This window comes from Carassius gibelio, chromosome A7 (genome assembly GCF_023724105.1).
Source record: "Carassius gibelio isolate Cgi1373 ecotype wild population from Czech Republic chromosome A7, carGib1.2-hapl.c, whole genome shotgun sequence".
Taxonomy (NCBI): domain Eukaryota; kingdom Metazoa; phylum Chordata; class Actinopteri; order Cypriniformes; family Cyprinidae; genus Carassius; species Carassius gibelio.
Window position 1 is genome coordinate 7,684,946 of NC_068377.1, and position 17,828 is coordinate 7,702,773.

At 37.2% G+C, this 17,828-nt stretch overlaps 1 protein-coding gene across 15 annotated transcripts in view; it reads right to left on the reverse strand.

Moving 5' to 3' along the window:
• The window catches only part of LOC128016545 (neogenin), a 150,111-nt gene that overhangs the window by 89,876 nt on the left and 42,407 nt on the right, over positions 1 to 17,828 (reverse strand). For all 15 annotated transcript variants that reach the window (XM_052601143.1, XM_052601142.1, XM_052601144.1 and 12 more), the window contains exon 2: positions 122 to 439. In XM_052601143.1, the coding sequence (XP_052457103.1) occupies positions 122 to 439 (318 nt within the window). The remainder of the gene's footprint in view (positions 1 to 121; positions 440 to 17,828) is intronic.

The following is a 17,828-nucleotide window of genomic DNA, read 5'->3' on the forward strand; positions in this document are numbered from 1 at the left end:
AATGTCTTGAACCTAAACAAGTCGAGAGACACTGCCCAACATGGGTCAATATGATGCATATATTACACAGTTTGTGTGAGAATGCTGTGCTGATGTGTGTATCGAACCAAAAGTGGCTTACCTGTGACACTGAGTCTAGCTGTTCGGCTTATGATGGTGCCCAGGTTGTCAATAGTGGCCACGCACTGGTAAACCCCCTCATCAGGTTTATTGTGTTTAGAGTGGACCACTGAGGTGATGAGCAGAGACCCATCGGCCAGGACCTGCCTGCGATCGTCTGAGGCCAGGCTGAGGAAAGAGCCATCTTTCTTCCATTCGATCTTGGCAGGAAACTCACTGTGGACTGAGCAGTTGAGTAGCGCCGGCGCTCCTCGCACTGCCAGCGTATCTGACGGCTCCGTGGAGAACTGGAATGGGCTGAAGTTCCTCACTGCTGATCCTACGAAGAAATGAGGAAAAATAAGCACTTGATTTCTTATCATAGATAATATAATGAACTGAAATTAGTTTGAACTTTTGGTTAAGGGATTAATGACAGAAGGTATTTGCATCATCGCACGTTTGTGTGAATGAACATGAGCCGTTGCTTTAGATTCCAAATATTTTATATATTTCAACATTTGTTCATCTCAATATTTATTTTATTCTTGCATTTGAGAGCCTAACACATCCATTCCAAAGTCAAAAGTTTATTACTAGTATCCGAAAATGTCTAAAAATTGAGGATAACACTGAGCAAATGCATTATAAATCATTTGAATTATAAATGTAAAATTACAAACAGAGCCCTTGGAAATCAGGACACATTTGAATATCTTGTTATGTTGCTCTCTCAAAAGGAAATGGGGGTTAGAACTGACAAGTCTGATGCAAAAAGTCAAACTAAGCGCAATTACTTTGCATTTGTCCTCATAAATTATTCAAATCCTGGCCTCGAGAGTCATCAGGACTTTGTGTGGATAAATAACTTGAATCATCAGTACTTCTTGGATGGGAAATGAATAATGAGCTTTTTAAGTTTTTTTTTTAAATACTGCACCAAGTGATGAGTCAAATGCTAAATATAGCTGGAAGCAGTTGAGACTGTTTTATGGCGAGTAAAACTCCCCTCTTAAACTCAATACTGAAGCTGTGTTGGAATTACATTCTGACAGGGTATGCACTGCATTTGATAAAGGATTTGCTTGATATAGCACAGCTGGCATACTGATTTCAGATGCTTTCAGGGAAATTGTTTTGTTTCCGAGAATGCTGCAAAATCGATTTTCGAGAAAAGTGACACTCCATTACTATAACCAAAAGTTAAGAAAAGTAACCACAGTTCACGTTGATATATTCATCAACTACTCAATGAGAGTCATAGAGAGGTGGGTCCAGTGGCATCCAAATCCACTTTTCTGTTTTCCAGCTTCATTTTACACCAATTCAGTTGAAACTGGAAATAATTACAAGCAAGTGTTTTGGAGCAGGGATGGAACTACAGTCCACAGGAAGAAATACCCCAGTGAAGTGTGTAGACGAGTCCAAAGATGTGCCACAACACAAATCTTAGTGCAGCCTAGCTATAGGTGTTTCCATTACCCTTCAAATTGCACAAATTGAAAACGCGCCTAATGGAAAAGCATAAATTTATCAAAAACGCCCATATATCGCAAAATAAATTAAATTATGCTCACATGAGGTGGTTTTTCAGGCAATGTGAAAAAGGAATAATTAGCAAAACTACAAAGGAAGGGGTTTTTTTTTGTGTGTGTGTGTGTGTGTGTTTTTTCTTGTGGTTTCCTATTCATGAAGTGCCCTTCAAGGTTGCAAAAGTGTTGTTTGTTATTCTCCCTACGGTGTCTATTTAAGGATGCCAACTGTCATTGAGAAGCAACAGTTCATCTTGCTGAGCAAGTGAAAGTTAGTTGAACTGTTTACAGCTGCCTACCTGAATAATCCACGTGTTATGATGTCCCATATCGAATAGTGTTTCCATGTCCAAGCCTCTACTCACTTTCAAGTGAGAATACTATCGCAACAGCTATTTATGAACACTATTAATTTATAGTGCACCTTTAAGTACACCGCAGTAACCAGGCTCACTATCAAGGACAGAATATTTTAATGTTTCAGAAAAGCAGAATCTCTGTCTGACAAACTAATATTTCAGACTGGAGATAAAAGTTAGGCTCATGATTTTTTAGGAAAAATTCAACACAATGTGAGTGTATATCAACAACTTTTGGTGTTTGCTTTTGGAAGCATTTGGACCCAGAAACAGTGACGCGTGATGTCAGACTTAACAACTGGACAACTTATTTGGTTTAATGGCACATGCATTTGAATATAGTCTACTGTGGAACATTCATAAATGAATGCTGCATACGTAGATTAGCCATTAGCTACCACAAGCTTCACTATGACCTATTCACATAGTGGAGACATATTTCCATCCCAAACAGTTCTAAAGTCTCTTGTAATGGAGTTAGGGGGTGTTGGTCAGATTGGAGGTATCAGGGTTTGTGTGTAGAAATTGTGGTCAACCCTCTGTCGACTTAGAAAGGCCTCTTGGAACCAAACACTTATATTTATATGCTGACTCGCATTTGGACTTCTGTAGAAACAACACAGAGAGCTTTACAACAGCTGCTTTTGTTGGCTGAACTGTTCCCCTGCTATATAAGATAACTGCGCTCTGGCAAATGTTAAGCTTTCCTCAAATAGTTTCCTTAAGACTGATGCGAGGCAACAGTTGTTCCAGCATAAACACATCTGGATTAGATTCATTCCTGTAAGATAGATGCAGTTTCTGTTCACAAACATCATTTGCACGTCGTAGTCTATAGGTAACTGTTGCATAGCTTTCAACAAAGAATTTAAATAAAGAAACTGTTTATAACAGACACCAATAATTCCAGTAGTGAGAAGGGAATTCCATCCTGCAGCAGAGCATCAGAAGATCAGCGTGCTTAATCATTAGCATGTTAGCAGCTGTTTGGATCATGCACACAGAGGATATGTGCAATATGGCTCATCCAGCTACCACGTCACCATCCGCCAAAACTGCTGCTGCTCAGCCCTTGCATCCCAGAGTCCCACAGTAAAGCTGATACCAATACCACATTGACGTTCATACTATGCAGTCTGGTTCAGTAAACCAGATTGCATGGTATGTTGATCTTGAATGGAAGTTGGATGAAGTTAAAGGTGATTTTTAGTATCTACCGGTATTTGGCATCTAAAACCCTCTGTAGTTTACAGGTACCTGTAGTCTAGGGATGCACAATATATTAGAAATGACTTTGGATTTATAATTCGTCCCCTTGGAATTATAAGGTTCTATCTGACATTTTTGTCAAAATTGAGTTATTCACATATTCTTATTCTGTGACAATTTATTTACATTATGTGATGTTTTATTTTAAGTTGTGTACATTTTGGGATTTTTTATTGAAAAAACAAAAAGGTTCTATCTACAGAAGTCTATGGAACACAAAAACTTTAAAGCTCAATATCTCAAAACTACTCAGAACGCAGATAAAACCTTATAATTCCAAGGGAACTAATTGTTTAATTTTTTTATATATAATTTCATTTGCTCTGTATTTTATAATGTTTTAAGTTCACTAGCAACATGTGATTTCACTCACCATTTACAGTTAAAAAACATTATTAGATTTATAATATTAGCAATAATATTGCATACTGGTCATAGATTTTCTGTATATCAACAATCAAATTGTCTAAATCAATGCATCCTACCCTTATCCAGTTTATTTGAATTTGTTACTATAAGGAATTTCTACAAACATACAAATATCAAGCGGCTTTTGTAATGAGTTCCTCGTTCCGTTTGCAAATATTTGCCGGCACTATATTCATCATTTAATGGGCTTAAAACACAGAGGAAAGAGTGCAGCATAGACCAATTACACAATCTCTTTAGAGTCACTTGAAATTCAGATTAGATATGAGGACTCTGTGGCTGTGAATGATTTTAAATACTAAGCAGGTCAGAAGAATATTGGATTTTGAAAGGAATATTGTCATATAAATGATGAATAATGAAAAAGAGATCAACCTTGACTGTCCCTACTGAAGGAGAATGGATATTTCTAAAATAGGGACCACTAATTTGTCAAGCCCAGATAGAATATGGCACATAAATAAAACTTTCTCATACTAAGAGGAAATGGATAGATTTAAATGGATGAATAAAAAAAAAGAAAGAATGGATATGCAAATAAATGCAGATGTACTAAATAATAACACATTGCTACAGTACCATGGTATTTGTCCAAAATACATATTTGTATGAACATAAGTTTTTGACTAAATAGAGCGATGTTTGGTGTCAGGAAGCAGACTAATCTATTCTACTTTTCACTGCTCTGGAATTGACTTCAAAATGTGTTCTGCAGTCCGCAGTGAAGGTAACCAAGAGAAAATGTGGCTGTCTGTTTGATACGTATGAGCTGTTAACTCCTGTCCCTAGTCCTGTGAAATCCATTTTATTCCACATCCAAAGAGCACTTCACTTTTTTTTTCATTATATTTATATAGCGCTTTTCTAGGCACTCAATATATATTTATATCTTCAGATGTGACCTGGATCTACTTAACATTTATTTAAAATCTTAATATTTTCTTATTTCTTTTTCTTTTTTTGAGAAATGTGCTCTTACCCATCATACTGCCAATTTTCTGAGTGAAATATCCACATATGAACAGAGTTCTTTCAGAAATCTTCTGTACCTGGTTTCTTCACTACAGGAAGCCACATGGCCTCTGTTGGCGCTCACATAGAGGCTGGGCTGTGCCAATCAGCAGAGATCACCTCTTAATGAGGCTCAAGTCATTTCCAGAAAACTTAATGGGAATTCCACATAAACATATAATCAAAACAAACCCTCGGAATAAAGAGCTCACAGTGAAATTATACAAAGCAGTCTTTGAGACTGAAACTAAAATAGGTAATTTTATTATACCACATAGAAAGAAGATGAATAAGTTAAAATATTAGTTTCATTATTAATCAGTGGGATCACACCTGGAAATTACATTTGAGTATGCCTTTCAGAGGAATTTCTGTTTCTAGTTTATCCACAATAGGGAAAATGCCCAGTGGCTTTGCATTATTGAGTAGAAAGGGCTTCTGAGCTGTTTGACCTTCAAGTAAATAAATATGTTTAGAGCAAAAAACATTTGCGCTCTGGAAAATAGCCAGTCATAGGTACAGATTTTATTTCCAACATATCAAGCAGCTTCCATTACTCTTAGACTCTATCCCAGTTCTTTGTCATTCTTTCCAGCCTCATTAGTCCGACTGGAAAACCTCTTTTCTTTCATGTCTGTCCACCTCATGTTTGTCTGCTTCTCTCGCTGCTTGCCTTTATTTTCCACTATCACTTCTTCCCCATCTGTCGCTTCTGAACAGGGGGAGGAATCAGCAGAGATCTGCTTACAAGAGCCATGTAAGGATGTATAATAACTTTGGTTTGGACTCGCATCTTAAACCCGGCTTATAAACTGTTCTCTCTGCGTATGCTTTATGATCTCATGCTGAAAGCTAAAACTGAATCTCATTCGCACATACACACATTTAGATATTATTTGTCCTTTACCAGTTAAGAGATCACATTTTACTCCATAAAACAAAACAATATATATATTGAATAAGAAAATGAAGTCCTTCTTACTGTAAGATTAATTACAAAATTAAAGCAAAACATATTTTCTCTATTATAAAAACATAAAAAAATCAAACATTGATGGTTGTATTGTTTTTTTTTTTTTTTATTAATGCTGCTGTACTTAAATCCATTTTTTATAGTATTGCTTTTACTATATACACTCACCGGCCACTTTATTAGGTGAACCTGTTCAATTGCTTGGCATATATATATGAATATGAAAACTGACTGAATTTTTACCCTCTGGTACAGAGTTACCTTGTATAAAGTATCCTTTTGGGGTTATTGACCCATTTAAATGAGTCATGTTTTATTGTTTGGCTTGAGGTCTATTTAAACACTGACCTCTCAAATCTATGAAGGATAGATTACAGTGATAATAGCTGGGTGGGAAGATGAGCCATTTTTAAAGGTCACTGTCACCACAGAATAAAGTAATGAACAGAGAACGACAGTCTCCTGTATTGTCTTCAACACTCAGTACCTTTTTGTGTTTCACACATGCCCTCTTCCTCTTTCACAGCAGCTAATAGGAACAAGGCTGCTCTCCCACTCTGGACCCCTGGTCATCGACAGCCCCTCACCCCATGGTCTGGATGTTCTGATAGTGCCTTTGAGCTCTCAACAAGGGTCCAATGTGTAACGGCTGTACAAAATGATTGGTAGGCCTCCATGTCGGCTTTATTATTTTGGCACACTCTCAGCTGGCAGAACAGAGGTGAAAGGATACAATTTTCACAACTCAAAGCACCTCAAGCTACCCTTCGTTCTCCTGCCAGGGAGCATTTCCAAGGCTTGAAAAATCTTAAGCACAAGCTTAAGCTAATTCTGTCCCCCCGCTACCACATTTAGCAGAATTATAGGATATTTAGCTGAATTAATATTGACTCTGATAGACCTGCGAAAAAACAACACCTTTCTTTTGCTGCTGTGGTTGCCTTTACTGCATTTTTTATGTTATTTGCAACAAATCCTTTATCCTTTTTATTCTTTAATACATTAAAGGGATAGTTCACCTATAAATGAAAATTATGCCATCAGTTACTCATCCTCACCCATCTTCTTTTATGTTCCCCAGAAAAATAAATATCATACTCAATGAATGACATTACAGTGAGTAAATGATGGCAGATTTTTTTTTTTTTTTTTTTGGGGGGGGGTGAATTGTTGCTTTAAGGTGAAAGCATACTCAAAAATTTAAATGTTGTCATCATTTACTTGGTCTCAACCTTGGATTACTTGGATTTTCTTTCTTTTGTCGAACACAAAAGGGGCTATTCCTGTAGCATCTGAAGACTCGAGGCGCATAGACTCAACTCTCTGAGCTTTTAAGGTGCTTGGCAATATAAATCACAGTCTACTTTCCTTGTATAGAAATAAGCATCTTGGACATTCAGCAAAATATCACCTTTTGTGCTCCATGTAAGAAAAAAAGTATATAATGACATAATTTACATTTGGCTTCACATCCCTGTGATATTTAAGTCCTAGAGGGAGAGAGAGAAAATTATATTCCATTTAGAAATGCCTGGGGATTAATGTCACACCTAGTGTCAAATAATGTGTCAATGGCTTTATTCCAGAACTCAGTCGCACTGTTGTCTACTGCTTGCAGCATTATAAGTGGCTAACTTTAAAACTAAGACAACAACTATAGTGATTTTCAATAGTGCGAAAATAGTGCTCTTCACATAAAATGCTCAGGAGACTCAATTTAGGCCCCATCCCAAATGGCACCCCCTCCGACTCTACACTTTGCCACATAGAATGCTGGGTAATAGTCCACTGTGGAGTTCGCACTAGTGGATCATAAATCATAAAATGTCAATTGCAATAGCCTACTGTACTGTGAACTAAGGGATGTTCCACAAAACTGCAATTTTATATCATGTGCACAGTTCGGAACACAGCCTTTCAAGTGATTCCAACAGCCTGACGTTAGCTTGATAGTAAGCTATCAACACTCTCTAATAAGCGCAAAAGCAAATATTGAGTACAACAGTCCAGTTTTAATTTATTTTTGTAGATACTTCTCAGTAAATATCTTTAATTAAATGTCAGTGTTTCTCTCCTTTTGCCCAACACAATATTCAAAGGCCCCCATAAACAAAATATGTTCTTCTAAGAACATTCTGTTAATGTTCCCATTAAGTTATGAAATATATTCTCATGCACATTCAAAGCTTATAGTATTTATTTGTTTATTTTATTTGGGGGGGGGGGGGGGTTTATGTAATAAAGAACATTAACGGAACACTCTATTTTAGAATTTATGGGAATGGTACATTTGAATGTTCTCTAAACGTTCTAGTTGCATTAAAAAAGCATGTTCCATTGACTATATACACAACATTTATGTGCTAATATTTTGAGAATATTATTAAATGCCAGATAACTATGGATACATTTTATATTATTAACATAACTGGAAGAACATTTGTTCATAAATTCAACACTGTTGTAATTATAAGAATGCTTCTTGTTTTACAACTTTGTATTAACATACTGGAATTGCCTTGCTTATTAAATAATTAAAGCATGATTCGTTTTGCTATTCAGGGGACTCAATATGGGGATTTATTGTGTACTTTAATTACAACAATAGATAAAGAGGAAAAATAAAAGATTAATTTGGGACTTTGACAAAAACTAGTTGATAGGAAGCAGCATAATTTTGCTGCCTTCCTAAACAGCCTGTTGGGAGAGGCCTTAAAATGCTGCCTAGGTAAGCAGCTTACTGCGTTTGAACCAGGTTAAAGCTAAGATGACACATTTTCAAGTTACACATTGGTGATGGATTCTTAATACTGGTTTCCTACTGCAGTAAGTGATCTATAATAGATCTGAAAGTAGGACTGTATGCCAGTCACATGCGGATGGAAGCCCCACAAAGGTGCAGCGAAACAGTGCAGCTCAGATGGGGGAAGGGCAGGGAAGTCCATGTGCAGCAGAAAAGCCTTCCAGCAGCAACAAAGAAAATAGGATGATACGAATCTGATATTGGGAGTCGGCGAGCTGTCTCTAAAAGATAGCAAATCCCCAGAGCACACTGCAGAAAAGCTTGGCTGCATGCGCACCTCTCACCTCAGTTGGACACAGTAATTAACCACACTGATTGGAACTCGATCGCCTTCAATCATCAAAGCCAGTCGGCTCGCTCTTGAATCAAGCAGTACAGACAGAGACAAGGACACAGTCAAAGAGGAGAGACAAGAAACACCTTTTATTCTCCGCCAGGTGCTACAGCAAAGCAGATGGGGACAAGAGACACAACTATGCACCGTTGCCTTGAACATACTGTCAAAAACCTGCTTCTGAAGACTAGCAAGGAATGCTGTGACAAGACAAATCGGATGTGCTCATTGTAGCTAAAATGAATGCTCACTTCAAGTAAATGTGTAAAATACTGAGGCTCCGTGTAATTATATGAATTTAAATACACAGGGGTCCATTATGTGACACTTCACTACATTAAGACAGCACATCATGAATATGACACACCAGGATAGACAAACTCTATCAATAAATGATGGGACTGCTTGAGGCAGGACCACCAGACACTGGAGGGGGGTTAATAGGAAATGCAGTGACCCAATGATGGGCTGTCTTGAGCACTCACTCGGACCACTCCCACACCTGCCTTTGAGGATTGTTACTCTCTCACTATAGGGATCATAATCGCAAAGCCAAAAGTATACTTCCCTTAGGTCCACACCACATCATTTTTGTCATCGAAACTGCATGTCTGCATTAAATGCTCAAGATAATGGTCCACTAGGCTGTGCATTAGCACCAAGATAATACATCCATGCTCACTGTCAATGTAGTGCATTTTAAAGGATCATGTGATTTATGTGCATTAAAATAGAAAAGTTATTTTAAATTGTAGTAAAATTGTACTGTATTTTTTATCTGTGTGCACTTGGTTAGCCTTTAAAAGCATTAGAAACGTTAAAAAAATCTTATTGTCCCCAAACTGTTGAACAGCAGTGTATGTCGACTGAGGTCTGCGAGTAGTTTTAAAACACATTTAAAAAAAATCCACTAAGAGTATGTTTGCATGACAACAACGTCCAAAAAAAAAAAAAAAGGAAAAGTCTTTGAAATGTTTTGTGTTCTGACAACATTTTCAAAATGATCCCCATTCACACAGATCCACGAAAACTACAAATGCTGTATTATGCATGCCAGGCCAGTAGTTGGCAAAATCACTTTGTTAAAAAGATACACCATGCACCTGCACACATACCTAGAGGCTGAATAAGTTATATGCATGCACATGGCATTAGCGTTTTCAGAAATTCATGTTTTTGTACTTTACACAGAGACGGCATAATGGTATTAAAAAACTTGAACTTTGAAACCCGTTTTCAAAAGTGTGTTTTCAGGCCCCCAAAACACTGTTGTCATGTAAATTCAGCCGAAACTGAAAACACTGTTGAAAAGTAGTGCACACGCTGAACACGTCCATCTGTTCCTATTGTCAATGGAGTGCACTTGAAATGGCTTGCACGCTCAACTGTGCATAAGAAAGGGTGGAATGCGGAATATGAAGTATACGTGGGACTTTAAGGAACACTGGATGGGTGTGAACTCTTCCAACTCAAGATACAAACACACTGCCTATATGTGATTTCCACCTTAAAACAGGTATATTTTTCTTAATGATGCTGTGTGCGGTTTCAGAAGTCACACTGCAAACTTTCCCCAATGGTGGAAAGAATGTTGTTTTGCTAGACCCCTACAACCACAAATGGATCACAAAGAAAGCAGTTTTGTTTTAAGCAATGTTTTGAAAGCACCACAAAAGACATTTCAGGGAAATCAACCTACTTATTTTTTTTCCACAGTAATTTTAATGTTAAAAACAAACTTTAAAAACACTGCTCATTCCAACATGTCTACTTCCAACTCAACCAAAGACTGTAAGGGGCCATTTACACTAAAACGTTGTTTTTCAGCCCAAGACTGGGAACTTTTTATGCGTTTTGCCTGTTCATTTACACAACAATGGCTTTTTGGGGACCGAAAATGCATATTTTTGAAAACTTCAAAGTGCATGATTTTGAAAACGGCACTGTTATCGTTTTCGTGTAAACACCCAATACGGGAATCTTTAAAAACAGTGACGTCATGCACGTGCATAGTACGAGTTAGGTATGTGTGCAGTAGGTGTCAATTTTAAAGGCAAACGTGAACAAAAATTCACAACAACGGCGGAATATACAGTATGGTACTGTTTTTACTGCTCAAGAGTTTGCTAATGCTTCTTCAGCAAAGTGTGGGTTTACTTCACCAATATTACAATCAGCAACAGATATGAATCATATAATCTTCACTTCCCTACTTTTTACTAACAAGGTGACAGTGCGACTACTGACCTGGCATACATATTACAACGTATTTGGCTGCTTTTGCAGATATGTGTAATGCAAATCATTTTGAAAATGTTGTCATGTATACATTAAACTTTTTTAAAACGTTGTTGTTTTTGACTACATTTTTGTCGTGTAAACGTAGTCTGAGTTTGGATGGGTTTATCTTAAATAAAATGTTTAGAATCAAGCCAGTCATCTGTTACCTATTACACTAAACACTAAGGTCAAAATCAGAAGGAATTAGAAAAATCTGATATTTTATAATGTACTGTTGCACATCATTTTATTAGAATGCCATACATTTATTCTAATGCAATTAAAAAGCTTAATGAAAAACCATATCAAAACAAAATTAACCGTAATTGATTATTTTCCTATATCAACACTGCTAGTTTCTTTTAACAAAAATAAAAAAAGTTTGAAAACAGTCAGCATTGTCATAATTACAGCAGAAATACCAGAGGAAATATCTCAGTATTGGTAATATTAAAATACTGCGTTGGACAATGGGAGGGCCTTCGAGTCAAACGGGTTGAGAACCACTGAATTAGAGAAGCATTTGGGAAAAAATGTTAGGAAACAATTATTTATTATTATTTTTTTAGTTCCATCATTTTATAATAGAAATTATGAAAACATTTATTTTTCCAAACTTCACACAGGATACATATCATTTGATGCATGTCTTGCAGTGTCATGTTCTCTTTTAGTAGAAGTGTTTTGCTCATACGTTGTGAAACCTCACTGTTCTGTTTGTCACTGCGATGATAGAATAGCCCTCTCTATACAAGCATATCACAGTGAAAGTGATGCGCAGCACTTTGCAAACCAGAAAGCTTGTGTTGTGCTCTTCATCTCCAGCAGCCTGAGGCAGATGAGCGAATAATACAAGAGGGATGAAAACATTTATCTTTCCTTACTAATAGTAAAGAAAAGGGCTATTTGACCAAGAAGGAGAGTGATGGGGTGCAGCGCCAGATGACCTGGCCTCCACAGTCACTGGACCTGAACCCAATCCAGATGGTTTAGGGGTGAGCTGGACCGCAGACTGAAGGCAAAAGGGTCAACAAGTGCTAAGCATCTCTCGGGGAACTCCTTCAAGACTGTTGGAAGACCATTTCAGGTGACTACCTCTTGAAGCTCATCAAGAGAATGCCAAGAGTGTGCAAAGCAGTAATCAAAGCAAAAGGTGGCTACTTTGAAGAACCTAGAATATGACTTATTTTCAGTTGTTTCACACTTTTTTGTCATGTATATAATTCCATATATAATTCCACATGTGTTAATTCATAGTTTTGATGCCTTCAATGTGAATCTACAATTTTCATAGTCATGAAAATAAAGAAAACTCTTTGAATTAGAAGGTGTGTCCAAACTTTTGGTCTGTACTGTATATATATATATATATATATATATATATATATATATATATATATATATATATATATTTATTTATTTTTTCTCTCCCCTCACATGCACACCAGAAAAATCTATATAGTCCAGCAGAGCTTTGCAAAGTCAACCACTGAGCAGAATCAGATTTCAGAAACCAGGAAATCAACTCATATTGCTTTCAGAGTTCTTTTTTCCTCTGAGGGGGCACACGGATCTATTGAGACGTTGTTATGATGGTCTCTGTGCTTTAGTTAGGGGTCATCTTCAATGCTGAAATGTGTCTCTAATATGACAAGACATGTATGTCTGATTTAACTACCGAAAAAGCACAAAACTGCATAACAAGTTATCTTTATAAAATATCACAATATGTACACTACCGTCCAAAAATAAATACTTTTATTCAGCAAGGATGCATCAAATTTATCAAAAGTGAGAGCATAGACATTTTCAGCTTGTCATTACATTTTAGAATATATTTAATTAAAAAACAGTTGTTTTAAATTGTAATAATATTTAACAATATTACTGTTTTAACTATTTTTTATCAAATAAATGTAAACCTTGATGATGAATAAAAAAAAAATCTTTCAAAAATCTGGCCAAGTTCTAAAACAAAAGTTTAAATGTTACTACACAAAGGTATAATACCAACCATCTTTTTGCAAATAATCAGCTACTTTTACCCATACACACAAGCACAAAGCTGAAGCAAGCTCAGCACAGGTTAATTTTGTATTTGGCACAATGTACTCCTTCATTAGCAGAGCCAGTGAGCAGTAGATCCTGTTAAACCTTTTTAATTAGAGACTAGAGAGCGAATCTAAAACTAAAAACTCTAAACTCCAGAGACAAGCTCCCGATCCAATCTCTCATGGTGACGTACTTCAGGAAAATCAGGGTAACTCGATGAAATACAAATGCATGTTCTTCCACTAAAAGAGAAAAGTCAATCCTGTGTTTTAAAAATAAATCAATGACTGTGTTGGTCCATATTGGCCTTTAACTAAGCAATAAGGTCCAAGCAATCAAGGCTAAAGGCATCGATCAAATTAACACAAGTTAATACATTTAAAAAAATTATAAACAACAAAAAAAGTGTCATTAAAACATTGTAATTCATTAAGTGGCATTCTTTCAAAGATATAGGGTCTAAAATAGCCAAATGGTTAAAACGATGCATTGACCAATCAGCATCCAGGACCAGAACTGTGCAGTTTCATAGAAAATTCAGTGAGCCATGGGGAACAAATAAACACAGCGCATGAATTCTTGTGTAGTCATCTCATAAACTTTCTTTGATGGCAGTATTATCCCAAGCTGCAGCAGCTCCCTTCTTCCTGGAAGCTGCAAAAGAAGGGGGATAAGTGTCCTAAAGTCAAGCACGACTGCAGAGATAAAGTCAATTGAATCCAAGTAGAGCAGCCATAATTAGTTAGAGCTATTTGCACTGATGCTATCTTCCTGGTTCCAGTGGTTAAAAGCCAGGTCTGCCATTCCACTGAGATTCCAAGGAATGGTATTTTTTTCTCCAGGTTCAACAGTTGATTCTCTTCTGTTCCCTGTTACAGGCCTTTGTTATTTGTTTCTCATCCAGGGTGGACAAACGATCCTAACCAGCTTGGCCATGATGATCTACTTGCTTGGACCAATACCATCACTCTAGATTATAAGAAATAAGATCAAACAATGTCCTGCAACGACCAACCTCATGTGAGAACTTCTCTTTATACAAGTCTGACTACAGTATTAGTGTAAACTCTAGTTTCCTCTGCAAGAACTTTCCACTCAAGGCCTTTTCACATCAAAACAAATCTTTGGCAAGACATTTTGCTGTGGTTTCTGCAAGCGACTTGCCTGTTCAGAAGGCAGATGGGCTGAATGAAAAGCATGTTAATTGGTCGATAAAGGTTTGCTTTGTGTACAAGACCAGATATTGGCAATTTGCCCAAGGTACACAAATCATGTTAGATCTATATAGTTTGATTGACTTTAAAATGCCTGTTCCCATGTAAAATTATAGATCTATATTTATTTTAATCATCCAGATACAATCTGTCAAATCTTACTGGACAGAAACATGACTGCAGCTCAGTGTGTTTTCATGCCGGAGGGGGATTTACTTGAAGTGACTGAGATGAGGGATTCTATCTCTGACTTCTATCTACTCGTTGTCATCTCAGAGCCTCTCTCATAAACACAGGAAGGAACATGCTGAAGCTCTTGACACAGATGCCATCAAAAAGCAGTCTTATCTTCAGACCATGACATGCACAAAAGCTCACAGCCTAGTCAAGAATATGGCCTTTATATCCGCGCAAGACACACAGAGATGCCTGTGGAATTGTAAATTGTATGTGTTTCTGCACAGTACTGTAAGATACTATCGTTACAGTAGGTGTGATGAGTCATTTTTGACACTTCCATGGACAGGGACAGCAAATGATTGGACAGAACATAATGGGGAGAAATAACAAGAATGAAAATGAGAAAATGTTGCAAGCTGGATTTAAATGCAAATTGCCCACACGAGCACCAAGGCTCAATGTGTAGTGGCACTAACGTTCACTTCATCCATTCACATCCCTTTTTATGTCCTGGAAGATGCAGTCCTAATGAAAGCATAAAAATGGGAGAGCTAGATGTATTTAATATTCTCCATACATCATATATAGGGTGGATATGATGAATAATTAATAATATTCTATTAGAAAGGGATACATGTGCTGTGCAAGGACTTTCAGGTGCCTTCAGCAACAATTAATCAAACCAATAAATGCAAAGACATTTCTGAAATGCACCGCACTGCAGTTCAGCCAGCAGTTTCGCTATTTTCCCATTCCAAAGGCAGATGTAGCAACAGCAGAGCACGTTTGAGTAAGAGGGAGCCATTTGATAGAAACTGTGCCTGTATTCATTAAAGGTTGCCTTGATAGCCACATTTCTTCTGCATGCACAGAGTATTCCAACTGCAGAGCGAAAATGTCCATCAATACATGGGTGCACGGTGCCTCCTTTAATAAATCCATTTCCTGCTAAGATCTAAAGCCGCCTTAAGTGAGGAAGGGCAGTTCATACCACCTTGAAGGACACGGACCACAAATACAGTGGCGGGAATCCAGGAGAATGATTCTGAACTAACGTGGCACTGTGCAAAGTTGTGAGGTTTTTAAAAAATGAATAATATTATAATATTATTTTAATGTTTTCTTAGCAATATATTCCTAAGAAATGAAGTCAAAATCAATGTTGTTATAAATACCTGCAACTAAAACTATTAAAGACATTCTGTTCATTTAAATAAACATAAAATAAAATAAAAATATTAAATGAAAAACAAACAAAAAAAGTAGTTTAGAAATATATATTAAAAAAATATATATTAAAAACTGACAAAAGCACATTGCAAATTAAAATTTAAATGAAACTACAATTATAAAAAAATAAGGTAATGTAAAATATATCATTCTAGAATAAAGCTAGTATAAAGTATAGGTTTTGTTATGCTTTGTAATGCTAAACCTAAACTCTTGGCCTACCATGCAAAACAATTCATTTTCCAATAAATGATTTTGATAAAATTCATTCATTAAAAATGCTGAAAACAACATTTTCCAAAGTATATTTGTATGATAATCCCATGTCCTTTTTTTTTTTTTTTTTTATCAAACAAGATATACCGCAATGCAACAAGAGCAGATCTTCAGTTGTGTGGCGTAAACATACAGTAGTGAAAGGAGGACACAGATGAACATGGTTTGGACAGGCAAATAGAGAGTCACCCCAGTGTGGCTGCCAGTTTGGCCTGTGCCAGCCTCTTCAGAGCTGAAAAAAAGAGGGGAAGGTCACACAGACAATTCCCCCGCAGCTGTGTTTGCGTGTTAGTTTGTGTGTGTGTGTGTCTGGAAAAGAGACACTCTGGCTAAAGCTAGGTAATTATTTGTGTTTTCACAGAGCCCTTTCCTTTAAACACAAGGGTTCTCTGGCCGTGAACCCTTCATACCCTTTACAAGTCTATTTTTATTCCGGGTGCTTTCATGGCTTTCCACTCTCATGAATGTATAAATACACAAGGAGTCGCCGTTTCTGATTGGTGGGGAGGAGAGCTATTTAAAATGCCTGCAACTACAAGCCCTCTAACACAGAGCAAGAGCAACTTATGCCGTGTGTGTCTTGCCAATTACTCACTCTATCCCAACTAAACCACGAGGAAAGGCTATTCAAGTTTATAGAGACAGCTAGCTGGAAAATTGATGTCTGATCTCTATCATTCAGGAGGAAATGACAAAAGAACAAACGGCACATCAGTAACCGCAAAAGAATACAAATGACAAGCTGACGAGCTAGAGAATACAGAGTGGAAAACAACAACAGTACTATTAACACCAGCAAACAGTTTTTATATTTAATCAAGAAAGCCTCTTTTCACAGCTGGAGAGCTTTTCCCCCAGGCCTTGACATCTCCTCCATCACGCTAAGAGAGTGTGATTAATTATTCATGCGGATCTGCAGCAGGTTAGAGATAGATGCGGCGTCTGTGTGCCGACTACACTGGTCCCCTGCTTGTTTACATGCGCAGACCCGGTGATGGAGTAAAACCGTGTGCCCGCTTCACTCCAGTGCCACATAAACATGCAGCAGTGCCTATGAATCGCACTCATTCAATCTGCATGCACTAAGGGAAACAAAGAAACAAACAGCAGAACTGGCGACAGCTTCTCCTGTGGGCTTTTTGTGATGATCTGATGAGGTCAGAGTAGTGCACAAGCTATTAGAAGCTGGTTTTCTGGGATTTAGTTTAAGAGAAAGACAGAGAGACAGAGAGAGAGAGAGAGAGAGAGAGAGAGAGAGAGAATAAAAATGTAAAGATAATGCTGGAGATGATGTGCACTGATCAAAAACTGGACTATTATTGATATTTTGAAAATTAATTCCCCTTAGTCTTCTTCAACTCGAGACTGCCCATAAGAAAGAAATATCCAATATTTCATTCAAAAAATGAAAAGTCTGTGATTATATCCTCTAGTGTTTCCCAACCCTGGAGCTGGAGGCACAGCAACAGCAAACATGATGGATGTGTCGCCACCCATAAACTACATGGTTTTTAAAGCCATCACATTACACAATATTTCACTAGGAAGAATAGCTGACAACTCTCATTTACAAAATCTTTGTGTAAGAAGTGAATACAGGGAATCACATAAGATTACAACTCCTCCCCATGAAATTTCCCTTGACTTGCGTCTTGCTTTCTCATTGGCTGTAGGTTGTCGCCTTCACACTGCAAGACTCTGAATCACAGACACGTCCAGATATTTAGCCTGCTACTGTAAATATTTCTCAGGCATCTCTGTGATCTCCCGAAAACTGCATTTCTCAA